Raw genomic sequence first — 23623 nt, forward strand, 5'->3', positions numbered from 1 at the left:
CACCTGTTTTAACTTACTTTTCATCAACAGTTATTCTCTAAAGCCATGCAGTGTGCATAGCAGGACCAATTTTACTCAGGGATGTCAAGACTAAGGGAGAAAGGGAGGAGAAAACAGAAAACACGGTATGGCAGGACAGGTGCTGGGTTCTGGTTCCTGTTACGTCACCAGCTCAATGTGTGACTTCGGGGACTTCTCCTCTTCCTTCTGGGCCTCAGTTTTTCAATGAGTAGAAGGGGAGCATTGACTTAAGTCAGGGATGACAGTTACGCAGCCCTCATCCTGCCACTTTCTGCTCCTTGTCCTGTGACCAACATGGCTGATCACAGTCCATGGCATTGGGACTCAATTGAGAAGTAAGACAAATGCTGAAGAAAGAATGGCAAATAATCTAAAATAAACCAAGGTAAACTCCAGAGGAGTTGGGAAAGATTCCACAAAGGAAAAAAAGTTGAGCTGGGTCCTTACTGGACTCTGGTCTTGGCTCTACATCAACTCAGCATTTAATTATTTCCTGTGAGTTTCCCCAGAAACACACATTAGAATTGCTGGGATATGTTCAAAAACACAGATTCCCAGGTCCCACTCCAGATCCACAGAATCAGAACCTCCAGCGTTAGTTCGTTCGTTCCCGGGAATCTGTACTTTCTCTCTCTCTCTCTCTCTTTTTTTTTTTTTTTTTTTTTTTTGTTTGAGACGGAGTTTCACTCTTGTTACCCAGGCTGGAGTGCAATGGCGCCATCTCGGCTCACTGCAACCTCCGCCTCCTGGGTTCAGGCAATTCTCCTGCCTCAGCCTCCCGAGTAGCTGGCATTACAGGCATGTGCCACCATGCCCAGCTAATTTTTTGTATTTTTAGTAAAGACAGGGTTTCACCATGTTGAACAGGATGGTCTTGATCTCTTGACCTCGTGATCCACCCGCCTCGGCCTCCCAAAGTGCTGGGATTACAGGCTTGAGCCACCGCGCCTGGCCTACTTTCTCAAGTTAAATTTACAATGCAAATGTAGGCAGCACAAACCTGGTGCCACCAATCTGTATTATTGGATAACAAAGTAGAACTGGCTTAATATGAACTAATTGGGAGGAGTGCAAAATTAACTAAAACTCTGAATTGCACTGTATTTAAACAAGTGTAGTTTTGTTATTTTAAATCATACATTGGTTAATGACGTCAATGGAGCACTTCAAACAGCCTACATTAATGACTTCCTAAAGATGATTCCTGTATTACAGCAGTTCTTGTGAGGTGATAAGCACATTTTGCTTGCTCTGGCAGTTGAAACATTTCTCTTTACTAATTTTTTTTTCTTTTTTGAGAGGGAGTCTTGCTCTGTCACTCAAGCTGGAGTGCAGTGGCACAATCTAGGCTCACCACAACCTCCACCTCCCGGGTTCAAGTGATTCTCCTGCCTCAGCCACCTGAGTAGCTGGGATTACAGGCATGCACCACCACACCCAACGAATTTTTGTATTTTTAGTAGAGACGAGGTGTCGCCAGGTTGGCAGGCTGGTCTCAAACTCCTGACCCCAGGTGATCCATCCACCTTTGCATCTCAGAGTGCTAGGATTACAGGCATAAGCCACGGCACTCGGCCTCCTTACTAATATTTTGAGCTACTTTACCAAATTGTCTTCTCCTCCTTAGTTAAATGTGAGGGCAAACTTCAGTGGGTCCCTGTCAGACTTAGCCCAGATTCTGGATAGAAATGAATGACATTTTCTTGCTAGTTTTCACTTGTTTTGTATGCTGCTTTACAATAGCTGTATTATCTCTAGGTGTATTTAGATTGTTTTTATCTAATAAAAATAGGACCTTTAAGAAATGAGTTGATTCATTTCACATTTTTATGAATTAAAACTCCTGGGGTACTGCCACATATGTATTTTGCCACTAGATTATAAACCCTTTATCTTGTTCCTGCTGTACCTAGGCACCCAAAAGTGTATCTAGCACCATGTAGTTGTTCAATAAATATTTGTTGAATGAATGAATGAATGAATGAATACACTGAGTGCTTAATAAATGTTTTTAAACTAACAAACAACTCTGTTTAAGGAGGACCTGAGTGATCATAAGCATCACTGCGGGAGCTTTTTAAAAATACAAATTCCTGGACTCCAGGCCTACCCAATCAGAACCTCTGATTGGGTAGAGGTGGCACCCAAGTTATTCTGGGACTTACCCACATTTGGGAGCCACTAAAAAGCATCTCCTAATGTGCCGTATCAGTGCCGTATCAGTTCTTCCAATGTTGCCTCCTCCAAGAAGTCTCTCATGACTTCCCTCACCCTAGCTAAGGAATGTGGTTTTTCTTGCCTTTGAATCCTTATGCGTCAAATGCTATTATCAGTGTTATTACTTCTCCAGTGGCTCTGTTCTCACTCTGCCTCAGATCCCAGCAGTTTCTCTTCTGTCTTTATCCATCTAGGTAGAGGGTATATTCCGTGCAGGCGGGTACATTGTAACTCACTTCGAACATCTTATAACATCTCACACATAGGGTAACCTGAAGTTCAGACATTCTAAAATGTCACTAAAGCTCGATGTTGACTTGATAATTGGTTGGTTTTGAGAGAAGAAAAGCACTGCCTCCAGAATGAAAGGGGCCGCATGTCAGAGACAGGCTTAAAGTATAATGCAGTGTAACAAGACTGCGAATTATCAGTCCATCTTTTCACAATAACTTACCCTGTGTGTTGGATTATCTTCTGAAAGGTCACCTTCAAATTATATGAACAGAAAAAAAGAGCAATACTCCTAACACGACTGACAAGTCTCAGATGGAGACTGACAATGGAATGATGACTTCCCACAAGTAGCACACCATCGCGTGGGAAAGTGATGGCCAATAATTAACCCTAATAGTCCTTGTCCTGGTGTTGTATTTCAGGCTCTGAAATACGGGAGCAATTCTAGACACGTCACTTTAATTCTCCCAACAACCTTCCAAAGATCATTTTACAGATGAGGAAACTGAAGCTCATATAGTTCATCACCTTTATCTTTATAAGTTCCTTTTAAGGCCGGGCGTGGTGGCTCCCAGCACTTTGGGAGGCCAAGGCAGGTGGATCACTGGAGCTCGGGAGTTCAAGGCCAGCCTGGCCAACATGGTAAAATCTCATCTCATCTCTACTAAAAATACAAAAAATTAGCCAGGTGTGGTGGTGGGCACCTGTAATCCCAGCTACTCGGGAGGCTGAGGCAAGACAATCGCCTGAACCCAGGAGGTGGAGGTTGCAGTGGGCTGAGATTGGACAACCGCTCTCCAGCCTGGGTGACAGAGTGAGACTCCATATAAAAAAAAAAGTTGATTTTAAACTCAGAGATTCTAGAATTCAATTAGCATAACCCACTGTCTCTGTGTGTGCACAGATGTGTGCCCACAGGCAAACCACCTTTGCGGTTGGGGATAGAGGGACTTGTGTTGTTCTAGGTTCTGTATATTTTGTTATTTATACTCCAAGTGTATGCCCTCCACACAGGATTTTATGTAACTCTGATCTTTACTTAGGGCCCTCACCATTTCTAAGTTAAGTGAATCATAATATCAGGCTTAACACATGTTACCAGCACAAATTTACAGCTGAGTAAGAACAGAGTATTAGATACAAAGTATTTAAAATAGACTTCAGATTTTTAAATTTCCACCAAGAATGAATAAAATGGTATGTCCATATATTAGCGCTTATTTCATCAGTGCTGACAGAATTGTCAGGGTGGTGAAAGTTACATTCTCAGGGCACTCCCTCCCTCCCACCTCTTTCATGAAACCAGGAGCTTAATGTTCTTTTTCCTTCTGCCTTGCAGCCAAATCCACACTCTGGAAAGTGCCTACGAAATGTATTATCACTGAGAGAATCCTTATACACTGTTGGTGGGAATGTTCGTTAGTTCAGCCCCTGTGGAAAGCAGTTTGGTGATTTCTCAAAGAGCTAAAAATAGAATTATTATTCAACCTAACAATCTTATCACTGGCTATATACCCAAAGGAGAATAAATTATTCTTCCAAAAGGACACCTGCACTCTTCATAATAGCGAAGATGTGGAATTGACCTAGGTGCCCATCAACTGTGGATTGTATAAAGAAAACACGGCACGTACACAATGTGGGATGCTCTGCACCCCTAAAAATTGCAAAACTGTGCCTTTTGCAGCAACATGGATGTACCTGGAGGAATTATCCTAAGTCAATTAACACAGAAACGGAAAACCAAATACCACATGTTCTCACTTACAAGTGAGGGCTGAACAGACTTCCAGATAGGGACAATAGAAAGTGGGGACTCCAAAAGTGGGAAGGAAGGGAGAGTGGCAAGGGTTGAAAACTACCTAGTGGGTAACATGTTCACTATCTGGATAACGGATTCAACAGAAGCCCAAATCTCAGCATCACACAGTATGTCCACATAACAAACCTGCACACGCACCCCCGGCTCTAAAATTTTTTAAAAAGACATATATTCCTGGTAAGACACCAGTGAAGTTTTCAGGACAGTTTTGTGCCTTTGTGGGGGAATGGGGAAGCAGCTTCTTACATCCTTCGACAGGAGGTATCCTGGAGTAGTAGACCGAGCCTCGGTTTTGCTCGCATGCCAGAGTTCAAATCCCAGTTCTGTCACTTTCTAGTTGTGGGTCTCGGGCATGTCACTTAAGCTCTCTGGCACTCAGTGTCACTGGTAATTAAGGATACCAATGTCCAGATGACAATGTTGTGATAAGAGTTGGAAAATACCTGTAAAGAGTCTGATACATACATGGGGAGCTTTAATAGGGCAGAGCTATGTCTGTTTCCACTCATGGTTCAGGTCAGCACGAGAACAGTCTAGGATCCATGTAGGAGACCGCGAAATATCTGCTGAAGAACAGGAGTGAATGAAACGGTTGCCATTCTTACTGAAATCTGTTCTTTGCCAAGTGGGCCTACAGTATTTCCTCCTTCTGTGGGCAAGCAAGTGGAGCTGGCGGCATAAGCCTGGTTTCCTGAGATCACTAACCTTCCATTCTTTCTAACCATTCCAGGGCAAAGAAGGAGCCTTCATGGTCAGAGATTCCAGGACCCCAGGAACATACACTGTGTCCGTGTTCACTAAGGCCATTGTAAGGTATGGAGCTAACCCTGCTCAGCAAAGTGGGAAGAAACACTTCTGAAGTGGGTGAGCATTGGAGTAGACAACAAAGTCAGACAGTGCCAGAGGTAGAGGCTCACTAGAAATGGTCTGTTTTCCGTCTTTACTTAAAGAAAACCAAGGCCATGGAGATCAAGGATAGAACTGAAGAGACTTAGAAAGTGACAGAGCTGGGGGTAGATGCCAGGTCCTCTTTCAGTTAGCATCCCTAATTTTAGAGTTCTAAAGACATAAAATACTTGGCACTGTATTGGATGAGCATATAATACATAGAGTAACAGAAAATATATTATTATCTGGAAGCAAAGCTATATCAACTCCAGTTCTGGCTCTGCTCATAAAACTACCTACCATTAATTGAGTCTTTATTATGTGCCAGAAAATATGCAGACCATTTCCAATTCTAAAAAGCCCTAAAAGCAGGTATTACTAAACTCATTTCACACAGAAGAAACCGAGGTTCAGGAGCTGATGGTGCCTCCCTGTGGCCGTGGGTCTGAAAGGGTCAAGCCACATCCAGGCTCCAGCCAATGGACTGCAAGACCCTTGCTGCTTGTCTGCCCCTCTGGACCTGTTTCTTCTCTGTAAAACGATGTCTAATAACCTATCTAGGTCTCAAATTCCCTTCTAATTAGAACATTAGTAAGAACTAAGCTATTTGACAGTGGCCAAAGTAGTCAGAATTAAGAGAAGAGACAAATAATTTTTAAGGGGGTGTCTTTGGAAAATTTTTTTGGAAGACTGGGGATGTGAGCAGGATGTGGAGCAAGGGCAGGTGGCAAAGAGCCTGGTGGGAGGGAACACGGTGTACATCACAGAGGGGCTGTATCTCTGCCTTGGCTTGCAGACAGGAGGTGACCTGCAACCTGCAATCCCACAGGTATGATGGAGAAGGGATGAGACATAATGTCTGTGTCGAGGCTCCCCACAACTACCCTCGGCTTCAGGGACTCACTAGGAGACCGTCCAGGACTAAAACTTATTGAGATTTAATACAACAAAGTGATCCAAAGCAAAATCAGCAAGGGGAAAAGACATATAGGGCAAAATCTAGAGGAAGCAAAACACAAGCTTCCGAGAGTCCTCTCCCACCGGAGCCACACAGGACGTGCTTAATTCCTCCAGCAATGAGTTGTGACCACACGTGAACACACGTAGACATACCAGGGGAGCTCATTAGAGACTCAGTGTCCAAGGCTTTTATTGGAGGCTGTTTCCACAGGCAGCCCCTGTCTAACACATGCCAAAATTCCAGATACCCAAAAGGAAAACAGGTGTTCACCACAAAGCATATTGTTTCTAGCAAAGTTCAGCACAGCTCATCACCCTCATCAATTAGGGAAAGAGCCGTCCCGAAATCCAAGTTCCCAAACACCAGCCAAGGGCTAACGATGCAAGCAGGCCTTTCTTTCTTCCTTTCTTTTTTTTTTTTTTTTTGAGATGGAGTTTCGCTCTTGTTACCCAGGCTGGAGTGCAATGGCACGATCTCGGCTCACCGCAACCTCCACCTCCTGGGTTCAAGCAATTCTCCTGCCTCAGCCTCCTGAGTAGCTGGGACTACAGGTGCGCACCACCATGCCCAGCTAATTTTTTGTATTTTTAGTAGAGACGGGGTTTCACCATGTTGACCAGGATGGTCTCGATCTCTTGACCTCGTGATCCACCCACCTCGGCCTCCCAAAGTGCTGGGATTACAGGCTTGAGCCACTGCACCCGGCCACGCAGGCCTTTCTAAGGAGGGTAGTCAGGCCTGTCGTGTTCATCCTCTGCAGCAGCGCAAAGTCAAATAAGTGTGAAGGGGTCAGAGAGGCTTTCTCAATGTATGTTGACAGTCATTTAAATTCATAGAACAGGCAGGGCAAACACATAGCACCTACATCCATTCCCTCATTTTGTGGCAGTGGAAGAACCATTGCCAATCCATCACAGCACTGCTATCCACTGCGTCCAGACACAGCCTCAGAGTTCTTTCTAACAGTGGGGCAAGCACTCAGGGCCAGCCTGTCAGGACCTACTTACGCACTGAACTCTAGCTGCCATCTTTGTGAGAGGTTACAAGACAAAGATAACAAGAACTGAATACTGGTAGACTTTTTCGTGTCTCAACATTGCTTCTTAATAATCACTACATTTGCGTTTCATTTGTTTAAGTGAGAACAATCCCTGTATAAAGCACTATCACATCAAGGAAACAAATGACAATCCTAAGCGATACTATGTGGCTGAAAAGTACGTGTTTGATTCCATCCCTCTTCTCATCAACTATCACCAACATAATGGAGGAGGTAAGCTCCAGAGCAGGGGTGGAGCAGGGCTACCCCACAGGTGAGCAGTGGGCAAGCAAGCGGTACTGCCTGAGCTCCACCTCCTGTGGGATCAGCGGCATAGATTCTCATAGGAGTGCAAATCCTATTGTGAACAGCACTTGTGGGATCTAGGTTGTGTGCTCCTTATAAGAATCTACTATAGGACACATGCACACGAATGTTCATTGCAGCACAGTTTACAATAGCAAAGACCTGGAACCAACCCAAATGCCCATCGATGATAGACTGGACAGGGAAAATGTGGCACATAAACACCATGGAATATTATGCAGCCATCAAAAACGATGAGTTCGTGTCCTTTGTAGGGACATGGATGAACCTGGAAACCATCATTCTCAGCAAACTGACACAAGAACAGAAAATCAAACAACACATGTTCTCACTCATAGGTGGTGTTGAACAATCAGAACACATGGGCACAGGAAGGGGAGCATCACACACTGAGGTCTGTGGGGGGGAAATAGGGGAGGGACAGTGGGGCATGGGGAGTTGGGGAGAGATACCATGGGGAGAAATGCCAGATATAGGTGATGGGGAGGAAGGCAGCAAATCACACTGCCATGTGTGTACCTATGCAACAATCTTGCATGTTCTTCACATGTACCCCAAAACCTAAAATGCAATAAGAAAATTAAAATTAAAAAAAGAATCAAATGCCTGATGATCTGAAATGGAACAGTTTCATCCTGAAACCAACCCCCTGCCACACCCATCCATGGAAAAACAGTCTTCCACAAAACCGGTGCCAGATGCCAAAAAGGTTGGGGTCCGCTGCTCTACAGGTCAAAGCCAGAGGGCACCTGGGTTAGGCTTTTTTGAATTGATATCAAGGAATAGCTGAGGCTGGGTAATTTAAAAAGAAAAGAGGTTTAATTGGTTCATTACTGTATAGGAAGCACAGTGCCAGCATCTTCTTGGCTTTTAGGGAGGCCTCAGTAAGATTTCAGTCATGACAGAAGGCAAAAGGGGAGCAGGTGTATCACATGGCAGGAGCAGGAATGAGGAGGGGGAAGGTGCCACACACATTTAAACAACCAATCTCGTGTGAACTCAGAGTGAGAACTCATTTATTATCACAAGGATAGCACAAAGACATTGATGAGGGATCCGCCCGATGACCCAAATACCTCCCACCAGGCCCCACCTCCAGCATAGGGCATTACTTTTCTTTTTTCTTTTCTTTTCTATCTTTCTTGCTTGCTTGCTTGCTTTTTTCCAGGGTCTTGCTCTGTCACCCAGGCTGGAGTGCAGTGGCATGATCTTGGCTCACTGCAACCTCCACCTCCCAGGTTCAAGCAATTCTCTTGCTTCAGCCTTCTGAGTAGCTGGGATTACAGGTGTGCACCACCATGCCTGGCTCATTTTTATATTTTTGGTAGAGACAGGTTTTACTACATTGGCCAGGCTGGTCTTGAACTCATGACCTCAGGTGATCTGCCTGCCTCGGCCTCCCAAAGTGTTGGGATTACAAGCATGAGCCACCGCGCCCAGCCAGGAATTACATTTCAACATGAGATGTGGAGGGGACAAACCTCCAAACTGTATCAGCACCCCACAGGAAACTTGGAGAAAACTGGCAAAGGCCCACCCTGGCTTCTTCCTGACTACAAATAATAAACAAATATTTAATTATATTATATATCTTCTATTAGCAAACTGTCTTGTGGGAATCATGGAATTTTACTACCTGCCCATCTGCACTCACGATATTTTCAAGGAGGGTGTGATATCAGTGGTTAGGCTTTGGGATTTGTTTTCCAGAATAAAAGTAGCTTTTGCTTTGATTACGTTTTTCTAGTGATTTAAGTTAGATGGTTGCTACAGCAAAGCCCTAACCACTGCTTCTTGGCTTTTCAATCAATTCAGGCCTGGTCACTCGACTCCGGTATCCAGTTTGTTTTGGGAGGCAGAAAGCCCCGGTCACGGCGGGGCTGAGATACGGTGAGCAGAACAATCAGGGATGTAACCTCATGTCCCTAAAGATCCGGGGCAAATTCTGAATGAACTTGCCATGAGCCTACCTGTTTCCCAGGCTACAGATCACCATTAAAACAAGTATATTATATATCTAGAGATGATGGCACTAATGAATATTTACACTGTGTATTAGGGAAGTACACATATGAGCACATTTCTCTAGGTCAAAACAGTGGCCATTGGTGCTAGTGAAGAGTTAATTAATAAAGTGTTTATTAAGCACCTACTTTGTCCAGAGCTTTCTGCTAAATGCTATTAGAAAAATGTTAGAAAATCATGCCTTAGTACTGTGTTTTCACCATCTTCTAGAACTTTTCTATCATCTAGTTGGTTGAGTATCGGACTATTGCAAGAACGGCAAGCTGGCAGCATCCAGAAGTCTGCATAAGAGAGTGTTAAAATTCTCTGGGCTGCCTTTAGGCGTGGCATGACCTCCAGTGCTGCGGCCTTTACTATGTTTTCTGGTCCTACAGAATTGCTTCACTCACTTGGGATTATCTGCCTGGACTCTGAAGGCATTTGGCTTTGCATCCCTTGGTTCCAACTGCGTGTTGCTTATGGAGAAGGCTGGTCTAATTTTCGTTTGTCTCCTGGGTTGGTGGTTCTCAAACTTCAGTGTGCACCAAAGTCTTCTGGAATGCTTATTAAAAATGTTGACTCCTGGCTCCTACCCAAACACTCACCAAAACGCAATCCTTGATACGGTCCTGGAGTCTACCTTTTTTTTTTTTTTTTTTTTTCTGACAGGGTCTTGCTCTGTCACCCAGGCTGGAGATGCACTGGCATAATTATGGCTCACTGCTGCCTTGCCCTCCTGTGCTCAAGCGATCCTCCCACCTCAGCCTCCCTAGTAGCTGTGACAACAGACACACACTGCCATGCCTGGCCAATTTTTAAAAAATTTTTTGTAGAGACAGGATCTCACTATGTTGCCCTGGCTGGTCTTGAACTCCTGGGTTCAAGCAATCCTCCTGCCTCGGCCTCCCAGTGTTGGGATTACAGTCATGAGCCACTTAAACAAGCATGCTAGGTGACTTTGATACAGGTGGCCAGAGGGCAATAATTTGAGAACCACTGCCACACATGGGCTTCTTTATCCCTAACCAGCACCATGTCTGGCACACAGTTCCCACTGGTGCTCAGTACTGCTTGCTGTTGAGTCTCTGCCTCAAAGAGGTAGAAATCTGGCTATTTAGGTACCAGACCAAGCATTGGGGAAGGGCAATGACTCTTTAGCCTCCTTATGAAAATAAGGATATTCTAATAAATGTAGAGTCTTAATGTGTCCATGCTGGATAGGATCTCAGATATTATCTGGTCAACCCGCTCATTTTGACAGTGAGAAAATTGAGCCTTGGGATCTGGTATTTGTTTGCTGAACATTTCTTGAGAGCCTCCCATGTGCCAGACACCGTGCTAGCTTGGGCCTCTGCACAAATTCTCTTTGAAACTATCTCTTTAACTGCCCCCCAAGCCCTGCCAGTAAGGCCTAGCAGAGTGCTGTGTATACGGCAGATGCTCTTGATAGATGAATGAATGAATAAATGATCAGCTCAAATGAAGTTGACTTAGTGTGAAAAATGACAATAAAATATTCACGGTCAAACATAGATTTGGTTAGAACGTTACAAGAACCCTTTCGTTGGTATTTTGATTACTATAGTTTCTTTAATATCTTGATTCATGATATTCTCCTTTTTCTATCCATGTTACCTTCCCACACATATTCTCATAGTTTTCCAGCATAGCCAGTGTTATTATGTGGGGAAAAGATCATTTATTTGCCATCTCTGAATTATGTTAACAATAGGCTAAAATTCTAGGCAGGGTTTTACAGTCCCCTGGTATCCCAATACCTTATATCTACTGCTTGCCAACCCTAGAGAACTATCTTTCTTTCTTTCAGGGAAATGGGTGATCGATCCCTCGGAGCTCACTTTTGTGCAAGAGATTGGCAGTGGGCAATTTGGGTTGGTGCATCTGGGCTACTGGCTCAACAAGGACAAGGTGGCTATCAAAACCATTCGAGAAGGGGCTATGTCAGAAGAGGACTTCATAGAGGAGGCTGAAGTCATGATGTAAGTGGTCAAAACAAGGATGCGCTGAAACTCGGGGGGAATATCGGCTCTGTGTTTTTGAAATACCATGCGAGTGCCATGTGCTGCTACCTCCCTGTGCAAAGTCCCGGCGGTGGCTTCCTATTGCACAGAGAATAAAATCAAACTCTTCACAGTGGTCTCCAAGACCCGCCATAATCTGATTATGCCCACCTCCCCTTCTCAGCTCCTACCCATCTTTCCTCTGGTCCATGACATGCCCGCCATAACTGGCCTCTGCTCGTCTTCACGCTCACAGCTGACTCCTTGCCATTTGTCAGGTCCCAGCTCCAATGACATGTTTTTGTTTTGGGGGAGGGAATGAATATTATTTTCATCCAAACCATAATAGACAAAATGACCATTGACTATTCTGGCACCCGAATATTTTCAGCATTTTGGGGGAGACTAAGTTTAGACCATCTTACCCCTTGCTTTTTTCTTCCAGGAAACTCTCTCATCCCAAACTGGTCCAGCTGTATGGGGTGTGCCTGGAGCAGGCCCCCATCTGCCTGGTGTTTGAGTTCATGGAGCACGGCTGCCTGTCGGATTATCTGCGCAGCCAGAGGGGACTTTTTGCTGCAGAGACCCTGCTGGGCATGTGTCTGGATGTGTGTGAGGGCATGGCCTACCTGGAAGAGGCGTGTGTCATCCACAGAGACTTGGTATGGGCATGCAGGGTGAATACCCACAGGTGCAGGGTGAAGGGACATGTCCCCCTGAAATGGCTGGGAATGTATTAATAAATAATACCTCACAATCTCCTTTCTTCTCTCAACTTCTCCCCTCCTCCACCACTTGGAGTGGGCCTAGTGGAAAGTACTTCATGTGGACTTACATCTGGGCTCTAATCTCAGCCCAAACTCTTTCACCTGCTGCATGTCAGTTTACATTCTTCCAAAATGGAGATGACTGCCACTCCTTCTTAACCTCTCTGTGACTCAGTTTCCTCTTGGTAAATGGAAGAAACTGAGTTTGTCTGAAGGTGTTATTTTACCAGAGTCACAATGGGGAAACCCTTAAGCTACTCTCACAATCTCTGGTGGCTGGGACTCAGGAATATTCATTTGAACACGTTCCCCATATAATTCATATGCACATTAAAATTTGAGACACACGGCCGGGCGTGATGGCTCACACCTGTAATCCCAACACTTTGGGGGCAGAGCCGGGTGAATCACGAGGTCAGGAGTTTGAGAGCAGCCTGGCCAACAGGGTGAAACCCCATCTCTACTAAAAATACAAAAATTAGTTGAGCCTGGTGAGAATCCCTTGAACCCGGGAGGCAGAGGTTGCAGTGAGCTGAGATCACGCCACTACTTTCCAGCCTGGGCGACAGAGTAAGAGTCTGTCAAAAAAAAAAAAAAGAAAGAAAGAAAAATAATTTGAGATACACTGGGGTGTGTTATCTCTAAGGGCTCTTTGAATGCAACATTCTATAATACTAATTAGGGGTCAGGTACTCTCCCTTTTGAAGAATGGTTTTAAGAGGATTAACAATGTCAAACTATTCTTTCCTTAGTCAACTGGGAGACACTTTCTTCCTATTATCCCTGATGTTAACATTTCCTATCATATCAGGTTGCGTTAGAGCCTATCTTTGGCTAGACAACACCATGGATTTCTCTTCTAATTAGGACTCAAGAATGACGATAAACTCGCTCATCTTGATAGTGGATCTTACACATTCAGCTTTCCAGTTAACTTCCAGCAGGCATTTGTGAGGCTTAATTAACATTTGTAAAGCTCCGTGATGCCCTTGTAGGAGAGCACACAGTAAAGCAAAGGACTGTGATTGGGGAGACTCCTTAACTACTGATTACCATCAACGGTTTTCTTTCCCCTTTGTTTTTCTATCTCCTCTCCAGGCTGCCCGAAATTGTTTGGTGGGAGAAAACCAAGTCATCAAGGTGTCTGACTTTGGGATGACAAGGTAAAAGAGGAATGTGGTGCCAGTGAAGTCTCAGGAATGGGACTCAGGCCCCGGAACATTCTGACCTTCTCTGTCCACTGTCTTCCCAGGTTCGTTCTTGATGATCAGTACACCAGTTCCACAGGCACCAAGTTCCCGGTGAAGTGGGCATCCCCGGAAGTTTTCTCTTTCAGTCGCTATAGCAGCAAGTCGGATGTGTGGTCATTTGGTGAGTGTCATGCTGGGCCCCACCGCCCCATGATCTGGGCTCAGGCCAGATGTTTCCTTTATCAAATGCAGACAATCCTACCCACCCTGAGCCCTGTATTGTATCGTAAGGGTGTCCCACTGGAGGGTTGTGTAAGAAAGGCCCTGAAAACAATGAAGGGGCCCTCATTATTGCGTTTGTTTTTAGAGATATTGCACATGGTGGTGGGGGTTAAAATAAAAGTGGAAACAGCATTCTGGTGCTGGCTGCTGTAAAGTCAAAAGCTGAGGTCAGGAAATTCAAATAGGAGCCCCTTGAAGGCAGGGAACCATGTTTTGCCCAACATTACATTTCCATACTTATCTCTCAATAAGTATTAATATTTTACTCATTCATTCAACAACAATTAACTGAGCATCTATTCTATGCCAAGGGCTAATCTAGGTGCCAAGGATGCAATGGTTCATACAACAGAAAAGACTTCTGTCCTTTTTTTTTTTTTTCAAGACACAGGCTTGCACTGTTGCCAGGCTAGAGTGCAGTGGTGCAATCTCAGCTCACTGCAACCTCCCAGGTTCAAGTGACTCCTACCTCAGCCTCCCAAGTAGCTGGAACTACAGGTGTGCACTACCACACCCAGCTAATTTTCGTATTTTTGCTAGAGATGGGGTTTTACCATGTTGACCAGGACGGTCTCGATCTATTGACCTCATGATCCTCCTGCCTTGGCCTCCCAAAGTGCTAGGATTACAGGCGTGAGCCACCATGCCCGGCAAGACTTATATCTTTTGGAACTAAATTTGAGATGGGAGAGGAGACAGAAAATCACAAAAGATTATAATAACAATCATAAACAATAACAATCACAAACAAGCTAAGGTATAGAAGATAAGGCCAGGCAATCATGAGTAGGTGCTATGAATAAAATAAAACAGCAATGGGGCAGAGTGACTAGAATGGAGAGAGGGTCTGCTTTGAATAGCGTGGTGTGGGAAGGTCTTTCTAAGAAGGTAATTCTTGGCCAAGCGCAGTGGCTCACGCCTATGATCCCAGCACTTTGGGAGGCCAAGGCGGGTGGATCACGAGGTCAAGAGATTGAGACCATCCTGGTCAACAAGGTGAAACCCCGTCTCTACCAAAAATACAAAAATTAGCTGGGCATGGTGGTGCACGCCTGTAGTCCCAGCTACTTGGGAGGCTGAGGCAGAAGAATTGCTTGAACCCAGAAGGCGGATGTTGCGGTGAGCCGAGATCGTGCCATTGTACTCCAGTCTGGGTAACAACAGCGAAACTCCGTCTTAAAAAAAAAAAAAAAAAAGAAGGTAATTCTTGAGCAGAGACATATGATAGGAGGCAGCTGTCACCATTTGGAAAGCCAGAGAACAGTGTCCCTGATGGAGGGACCAGCAAGTGCAAAAACTTGGTGCATTCAAAGAACAGGGGGTACTAACTTAATGGGAGAACTACAGGCGGCGAAGCTGGCAGGCCATCATAAGGAATGAATGAATGAATGAATGATGTTGGTATGGCAGGATGTACCAAGTGTTCTTGCTGGATTTGTCATGTCACCTGAAGTCATAGTTTGTGCATACTAAAGTGTACAAAAAATATACCAGACAACCTCTTTGATTTGGATTACAAGAAGAATTATACTGTGGACAGGAGCTGGTTGAAGATTGATTTTTGCCGTTCAGTATGAAGGAAGGGTTTGATAAGGGCTTACTAGCAGTCAAAACCAGGGGGAGTTTCACTAGGTAAATCTCTTAGGAGAAGCATGAGTCTTAAAACTCTTCTCCAGCGTTTTACACTATCCATCTCTAGGAGCCAAGTGGTTTGTTAATTATGAGTCCTACCTGTTTGTTAATTATGAGTCCGCTATCCACCAAGCCTAGCAGCCACTTTGTTAACCAGGTTAAAGTTACAGAGTGGACTTGAAATAAATTGTGCTGAGCATTCTTGGATGACTCTCCTCTCCCCAGTGTGTATAACTAGGAAGATTGGGGCTGATGTGTAGTCATCTCACTATGGGTGATGAAACTGATCACACTGCACCAAGCAAGGGCCCCAGAATGAGACATTTGGAGCAATGACCACTTCAGCACATTCACCTTCTGATTCTGAATGGGGTTTATTCAGCCAAAGGGTGTCAGCCTGGGAATTTCCTGCTGTATCTTACTGAAATTCATCCCTGCCTATGATATATTATTTGAAGAGAGCCCAGAAATGAGGTTGACGGATGGATGCAGGATAGAAAGGGGTCAATGAAAAAAAGTATGAGAAAACTGGGGGTGCCAGCGTAAGCAACGGAAGCCTGGATGGGCTAAGAGCTCCATGCCTGCATCAGCACGCTGGACTTTGTTGTATGTGTTAAGGTTTTTTCATCCTAATTAGCAGTGTGCTATTCTGAACAAGTCAATCTCTTTGCACTTCACTCAATATTTTCATCTATTCGCTTCTCCTCTATGCATCTATGTCTTAAGGCAATCATTCTGAAACCATGTTTTAGCAGCAGCGCATATTCAAAACAATTTTCACTAAAAATTCTGGTATCTTGGGTGATAAACACTCTTATTTAGGGTCAGGTTGTCAATTTCCAACTCCTGAGGCACCTCTGAGTAACCCCTAGCGATTCTGTTCCACTGGGTCTGGGCTAGGGCCCAGGAATCTGCCACTTGAACAAGCCTCTGAAATGATTTTTATTCGGTGTTTTGGGAATCATGCTTTGGGAATGTCTACTCTAAGATTCTCTGGAACGAACCTTGAAAAGTGCTGGATTAGGTGATTTACAAGCAGTCTTCCTGGTCTGACAACCTGTGACTATATCAGCACATGATAAGGACAAAGCTGACAATTCTACTAAGGGCAGAAGAAGAAAGGAAAAGAATTAAATCAGAGGTCAAAAACAGATAAGCCAAAGATGTATTTTGCTTGGTCTACATGGTGTTTTTAAAATTCAAGAAGTTCACCTCTTAATTTTTGACTTCCTTTTCAAAAATCAGAAATTGTAACAGTTCTGATCCCTCATTTTCATATGCCATACTTTGGCTGGAGTCAAATCATAGCTGTCTCCTTAAGACGGAGCTGTTTATCTCATTTTCCACAATTCCCCCTATCATACTTCCTGCACTCCGTTCATTTACATATTGCACGTTGGCATTTGAGTCTACAACTGTTAGTGGCAGCATTTGAGTTTGATATAACAAAGGGTCCATCTTGAAAATCCTTCTCCACTAGAAAGGTTGGAAATTTCAGTTCTTTAAAAATAGGACAGGGCTAATAAACCTCAGGTAGACTTGATGTACTTCTGGAGGTAGCACATGAATCCTAATGCCAACGAGTCTGAAATTTCTAGGGGGAGGTTGCTTTGTTTGCTGTCTGTGGGCTTTGTCATTCACTGTGCTGTGCATACCATTTCTCATAGGTGTGCTGATGTGGGAAGTTTTCAGTGAAGGCAAAATCCCATATGAAAACCGAAGCAACTCAGAGGTGGTAGAAGACATCAGTACTGGATTTCGGTTGTACAAGCCCCGGCTAGCCTCCTCACATGTCTACCAGATTATGAATCACTGCTGGAAAGAGGTCAGTGGAGGAAGTGCTTTCCCCTGCATCGTCATATACAATTTCAGGACCTGCCTCCTTCCCTAGAGAAAGTAACCCTCTCAGAAGGCTAAGGCAAGAGGGATGACTCATATAGATTAACAACAACATGACTTTGAGGGTCTTTTAACAGGATAGATCCCCCATCCCTAATGGAGCTGATGGTGACCTTAAATATTATTTTGTTTACTATATAATGTCACAAGCCATAAGCATAACTTCAGAGAGGAGAATGGGGTGTGACCTATGCCAACTTCCTTCTCAATTTTCTGAGAAAAGAAATAAAATCTGTGACATCATAAAACCATTAAAAGTACATGAAGTTAGTTCTATAACTTGGGGAACAAAGTTCACTCACACTATGAAAATATTGAAATGGATTAATTTGAATTCATTTTATTCATTCAGCAATTTAAAATGGGGAGCCACTTCCTTTGTACCCACCTGGCTGGCTATCCCATCCTTGGATTGCAGGCCATGGGTTGAGCCCCATCAGCATGAGTCTTAGATGGTCTTTGGTGAGTTAGAAAATTGTACATTTCAGCCAAAGTGGAAAGTTGCTGAAATAGAGAATTAGTAAAAATTCACATCATTGTAGGACAACAAAGTGGAATACAGACAATTTAGAACACTAGGATTTTGTCTCAGCTTTACCATTTATTTGCCATTTATCTTCAACAATTCTCTGAACTTCCTTTTTCTTACTGTTAAGAGAATTAAATAATGCTTGATGTATGGGTTCATAGAGCCTTTATAATGAGGAACAAAGAAACAATAAAGTCATAAACAAGGGCATGAAACAAATCTTATCCACTTCATAAGGATTAACTACAATAATAATAATGACAGCTGATGTTCAGTTGGCACTTTTTCCTCTTTTAAACATCTTTTGTTGATTTTTTAAATTTATAGACTTTATTTTTTAACAAAGAGTACAGAGTTCTCAAATACCCTCCTCACCTGAGCAGTTTCTCTGTTCACTAAGATTTGGCAAGTGTGTGATAATTTGTTACAATTCATGAACCTTTATTGATACATTATATTAACTAAAGTTCATAGTTTATGTTAAGGTTCAGTCTTTATGCTATAGATTTCTGTAGGTTTTGATAAATGAATAATGCCATGTATCTGCCATTATAATATCAGACAGAATAGTTTCACTGCCCTAAAAATTTCCTGTGCTTCACACATTTATCCCTCTCCTCATCCCCAAACCACTGGCAACTGCTGATCTCTATAATGTTTCCATAGTATTGCCTTTCCCATAATGTCGTATATTGGCATCATACAGCATGTATGCTTTTCAGACTGATTTCTTTCACTTAGTAATATGCCTTTAAGGTCCCTCCATGTCTTTTCATGGCTTGATAGCTCATTTCTTTTTGTTGCCAAATAGTATTCCATTGTATGGATATACCACAGTTTGCTTATCTATTTACCTACTGAAGGAAATCTTGGTTGCTTTCAAGTTTTTTTATTTGTTTGAATTTTTGTTTTGTTTTGAGATGGGATCTCAGTCACCCAGGCTAGAGTGCAGTGGCACGATCTCAGCTCACTGTAACCTCTGTCTCCCAGTCTCAAGTGAATCTTCCACTTCAGCCTCCCAAGTAGCTGGAACCACAGGCATGAGCCACTATGCCCAGCTAATTTTTTGCATTATTGGTAGAGACAAGGTTTTGCCATACTGCCCAGATGAGCTCAGGCAGTCCACCCATCTCAGGCCTCCCGTAGTGCTGGGATTACAGGTATGAGCATCCAGGCAGACTGCTTTCTTTCACTTAGTAATATGCCTTTAAGGTCACTCCATGGCTTTTTAGCTTGATAGCTCATTTCTTTTTATTGCTAAATAATATTCCATTGTATGGATATACCACAGTTTGTTTATTTACCCACTAAAGGAAATCTTGCTTGCCTTCAGTTTTAAGCGATTATGAATAAAGCTGCTATAAATGTTTATGTGCAGGTTTTTGTATGCACATAAATTTTCAACTCGGTTGGGTAAGTGCCTAAGAGTATGCTTGCTGAATCATATGGTAAGGCTGTGTTTAACTTTTTAAGAAACTGCCAGAATGTCTTCCAAAGTAGCTCTACTATTTTACATTCGCACCAGCAGCGAGAGTTCCTCATTAGCATTTGTTGTTTTGGATTTCAGTGGTTCTAATAGATGTGTAGTTATATTACATCATTGTTTTAATTTGCATTTTCCTAATGACATTCAATGTTAAGAACATTTTCATATGCTTATTTGCCACCTGTATATCTTCTTGGTGATATCTATTCAGATCTTTTGCCCATCTTTGAATCAGGTTGTTTACTTTCTTATTGTTGAGTTTTAAGAGTTCTTTGCGTATTTTGCATACAAGTCCTTTATCAGGTATGTGTCTTGCAAATATTTTCTCCTATTCTGTGACTTGTCTTCTCATTCCCTTGACAGCGTCTTTCACAGAGCAGACTTTTAAAATATTTTAATAAAGCTCATCATCAACTTAATTATTCATGAATTGTGCTTTTGGTATTATATCTAAAAACTCATCCCCAAGCCCAATGTCACCCAGATTTCCTCCTATGTTATCTTATGGAAGTTTTCATACTTTTGCACTTTACAGTTAGGACTATGATCCACTTTGAGCTAATTTTCCTGAAAGGAGTAAGGTCTGTGACTAGAGTCATTGTTTCCTATATGGATGTCTAATTATTACAGTGCTATTTGTTGAACAGATTATACCCTTTCTCCTCTGTTCCTTTGTCAAAGATCAGTTTACCATATTTATATGGATCTATATCTGGACTGGTCCATTAATCTTTTTGTTTATTCTTTCACCAGTACCATGTGTCATTATTACTGTATCTTTAGAGTAAGTCCTGGAGTCAGGTAGGGTCAGTTTCCAGCTTTGTTCTTCTTCTTCATTATTATATTGGCTCTGTGGGTCTTTTGCTTCTCCACATAAATGTTAGAGTCAGTTTGTCAATATCTACAAAATAACTTTCTGAGATTTTTATTAGGGTTGTATTTAATCTATAGGTCAAGTCGGAAAGAACTAACATTTTAACACTGTAGTGTCTTCCTGTCCCTGAGCATGGAATATCTCTCCATTTATTTAGATCTTCACTTTCTTTTGTTATAACTTTTATTTTTTTCCTCATATAGATCCTGTAGATATTTTCTGAGTCTGCATATGCAGATATTTCATTTTTTGGTGTTTTTTAGCAACCATTTCATGACGTATTTTTATATGTGATTTATTTAATTCTCAAAACAATTTAATGAAATAGATACTCTTATTGTCCCCATTTTACAAATGACAAAACTGAGGTTCACAGAGGTTAAGTAACCTGCTCAGTGTGACACGGCTAATTAGTGGTAAAACTGAGACTGAATACTAGTCCATTGGATTCCAGAATACCTGCTATTAACAACTAGGGCAATGCATATGGAATACAGTCAATATGGAAGTGCATATAAAAATCTGCAAGGGATGCTGCTATTAAATTCTAGTTTGTTTTGGATTTACCTATGGCACATAGACACAAGGAACTTACAGAGTTCTTTTTTCCCTTTCCAGAGACCAGAGGATCGGCCAGCCTTCTCCAGACTGCTGCGTCAACTGGCTGAAATTGCAGAATCAGGACTTTAGTAGAGACTGAGTACCAGGCCACGGGCTGCAGATCCTGATGGAGGAAGGATATGTCCTCCTCCCATAGAGCATTAGAAGCTGCCACCAGCCCAGGACCCTACAGAGGCAGTCTGGCCTGTGGCACCAGTCCCTGAGTTACCATGGAAGTAGCATCCTGACCATGGCTGGCAGTCAAGCCACAGCTGGAGGGTCAGCCACCAAGCTGGGAGCTGGGCCAGACAAGAAGTGATGTCTCTGCCCTCTCTCTAGCCTCCTGTCACATGTGGTACACAAACCTCAACCTGACAGCTTTCAGGCAGCATTTCTTGCCCTTCTTAGTAATAGAGACAGACATGAGTAAGACCCAGATTGCTATTTTTATTGTTATTTTAAACATGAATCTAAAGTTTATGGTTTAAGGGACTTTTTATTTGACCCACCAACACAGTATCCCAGGATATGGAGGCAAGGGGAGCAAAGAGCATGACTCCTTTTCTAAGAAAACCAGTGAGTTAACCTAAGTTAGAGTGTGCTCTGTTGCTATGATGCTGTCAGCCGCAGCTTCCTGCCGCAGAGAATGGTGGAGCAGCTGCTCCAACAGGAGGCCAGATATTCTGAGAAGCAGCTCTGTGAGGTTTTACAGAGTACGCTGCTACCTCTCTCCTTGAAGGGATTATGGTGAGACCCACTGGATGGATTGGGGTGAATAGTTCAGGTCCCATGCTTGGAGCATTGGCTATCTGATGTCTGCTCCAGGACAAGAGAACATCTGATGGTGGGGAACCATGGGGTACAGGAGGGGCCTTAGGTTTTATCACTCCCATGCTCATCCTTTATACCAAGCTATGCAGGTGACTATGTCTCCTCTTCTGCACAGAATGCTTCTGCCGGCATCTTGAGAAGAAATGATTACTTGTGAATACTGACTCTTACAGTCATCCTTTCCAGACTCTGGGCATCAGCCCCCTCTCTGCACTATCTAATCCTAATCAACAGAGGGCAGCACTGTGTTGATTAGTGTTGGCCTGGCGAGCAATTGAAACTTGTTTAGGGTTGAGCAATTTTAAGGTTGAGACTCCAAGTCTCTCAAAATTCTAGGAGAGAAATAGACAGTCTGTTCTTGCTCAGACCATCAGCATGGAAACAGTCAGGCACTGACTGGGGCGCTTCCAGGATGCGGGAGAATGCCTGCTCTGGCTTGAGTACTTCTGTATGCAAGGTGAATATGTACTGAGCTAGGAGTCTTTCCTGCAAAATCTCTGTTCACTCTGAGTTCACATCCCCATGAGGCAGTATTATTATTCCCGTTTTACAAATAATGTAACTGAGGCTTTAAGAAGCCAAGACATCTGCCCAAAGTGACAGAACTAGAAAGTCTAGAGCTGGGATTCTAGACCGAAGCTGTCTGACTCCAATAGACAGATTCTTTATTCCTATTCAACACTGCCTCCTACTGAAAATGAAAGGGATTGCAGGGGGGAATAAATAGAGCAGAGAGGAAAGATGGACAGACAGTAAAGAAGTCAATATAGAACCACTAGCGAACAGTGTTGCTCTGGCACAGGCCTCTGCGGTTGATGCATGGCCCCCAACCTGGAATAGGATTTTCCTTTTCCTACTCTGTGTCCTTATCTAGGTCATGTTAATGACTTCGGAGTTATTCAGTTAATGAACTCTTTAATTCTCACAGCCAACCAATCAGGTTGCTTGAAGCCATTTATAGACGAGCTTCAAAGCAACTTTAAAAGGTTCTTCTGTAGAAGTATGAGTTCTTCCTTTAATTATCATTCCAACTTTGAGCTGTAGTCTTCTGGAATACTTCATGGGGAGGGACATTCCCTGATATAGGAGAGGATGGTGTTATAACTGGCTCTTTCTAAATCATGTGACATTTTGACTGGCTTGAGATTCAGACGCATAACTTTAATTATAATTATTGTGAAGTGGAGAGCCTCAAGATAAAACCCAGTCATTCAGAAGATGATTTTACTCTGCTTATCCAAAATTATCTCTGTTTACTTTTTAGAATTTTGTACATTATCTTTGGGAACCCTTAATTAGAGATGATTTCTGGAACATTCAGTCTAGAAGGAAAACATTGGAATTGACTGATCTCTGTGGTTTGGCTTAGACAATTCCCCTGTGCATGGTATTATCTTTTTCAAGCTCAGATTCATCAAAGCCTTAACTGAAATGTGTAGATATTTCACCTCCCAGTGTCCTATCCCACAAAATGGGCTTCCCGTCTGGTTTTTCTCTCACATTTTGTAAACGGTGCCCTGTGTTTATAGAGAACTCCCTTATACAGGTTGTTGGTTCTAGTTTCATTTTGTAGACTTTGCATTTTGTACCTTTTGACTGTGTGTTTATATCTGGATCAGATGCATATTTATTAATGTACAGTCACTGCTAATGTTCAAAATAAAAATGTTACAAATACCTGTTATCCTTCGTGGGGCACACAGTTAAGTTGAGTATAACAATTAAAGCTGTGTTATAATAAATATGGTGCAGAGGGCCTGGGTTCTGTATTTATTCAAATGGCAAACTCTCAGGACTTTTCCTTAGGTAAGAATGGTTACATGGTTTCATTTTCCACAGTCAGTTATTAAGACTACATATCATTGAACAACATTCATTCAATAAGTAAATATCAAATGTTCCTATGGGTCATGCACACAGCTCAGTGTATGTATCCTCATGCAAACAAAGATGGAAAAGGCATAGTCTTTACTTCTAAAAAAAAGTCTCCTAGTCTGAT

At 42.9% G+C, this 23623-nt stretch overlaps 1 protein-coding gene across 1 annotated transcript in view; it reads left to right on the forward strand.

Annotated features, from left to right (window-relative positions):
• ITK (IL2 inducible T cell kinase) overlaps nucleotides 1-23379 on the forward strand; it is a 76890-nt gene extending 53511 nt beyond the window's left edge. The window contains exons 9-17 of the mRNA XM_002744095.5: nucleotides 5025-5107; nucleotides 7283-7416; nucleotides 9325-9399; nucleotides 11342-11513; nucleotides 11980-12196; nucleotides 13400-13464; nucleotides 13554-13672; nucleotides 17073-17230; nucleotides 20812-23379. Of these exons, the coding sequence (XP_002744141.1) occupies nucleotides 5025-5107; nucleotides 7283-7416; nucleotides 9325-9399; nucleotides 11342-11513; nucleotides 11980-12196; nucleotides 13400-13464; nucleotides 13554-13672; nucleotides 17073-17230; nucleotides 20812-20883 (1095 nt within the window). The 3' untranslated portion in view covers nucleotides 20884-23379. The remainder of the gene's footprint in view (nucleotides 1-5024; nucleotides 5108-7282; nucleotides 7417-9324; nucleotides 9400-11341; nucleotides 11514-11979; nucleotides 12197-13399; nucleotides 13465-13553; nucleotides 13673-17072; nucleotides 17231-20811) is intronic.
• Nucleotides 23380-23623: the final 244 nt, after the last annotated feature.

The sequence above is a fragment of the Callithrix jacchus genome, chromosome 2 (genome assembly GCF_049354715.1).
Source record: "Callithrix jacchus isolate 240 chromosome 2, calJac240_pri, whole genome shotgun sequence".
NCBI classification, from domain to species: domain Eukaryota; kingdom Metazoa; phylum Chordata; class Mammalia; order Primates; family Cebidae; genus Callithrix; species Callithrix jacchus.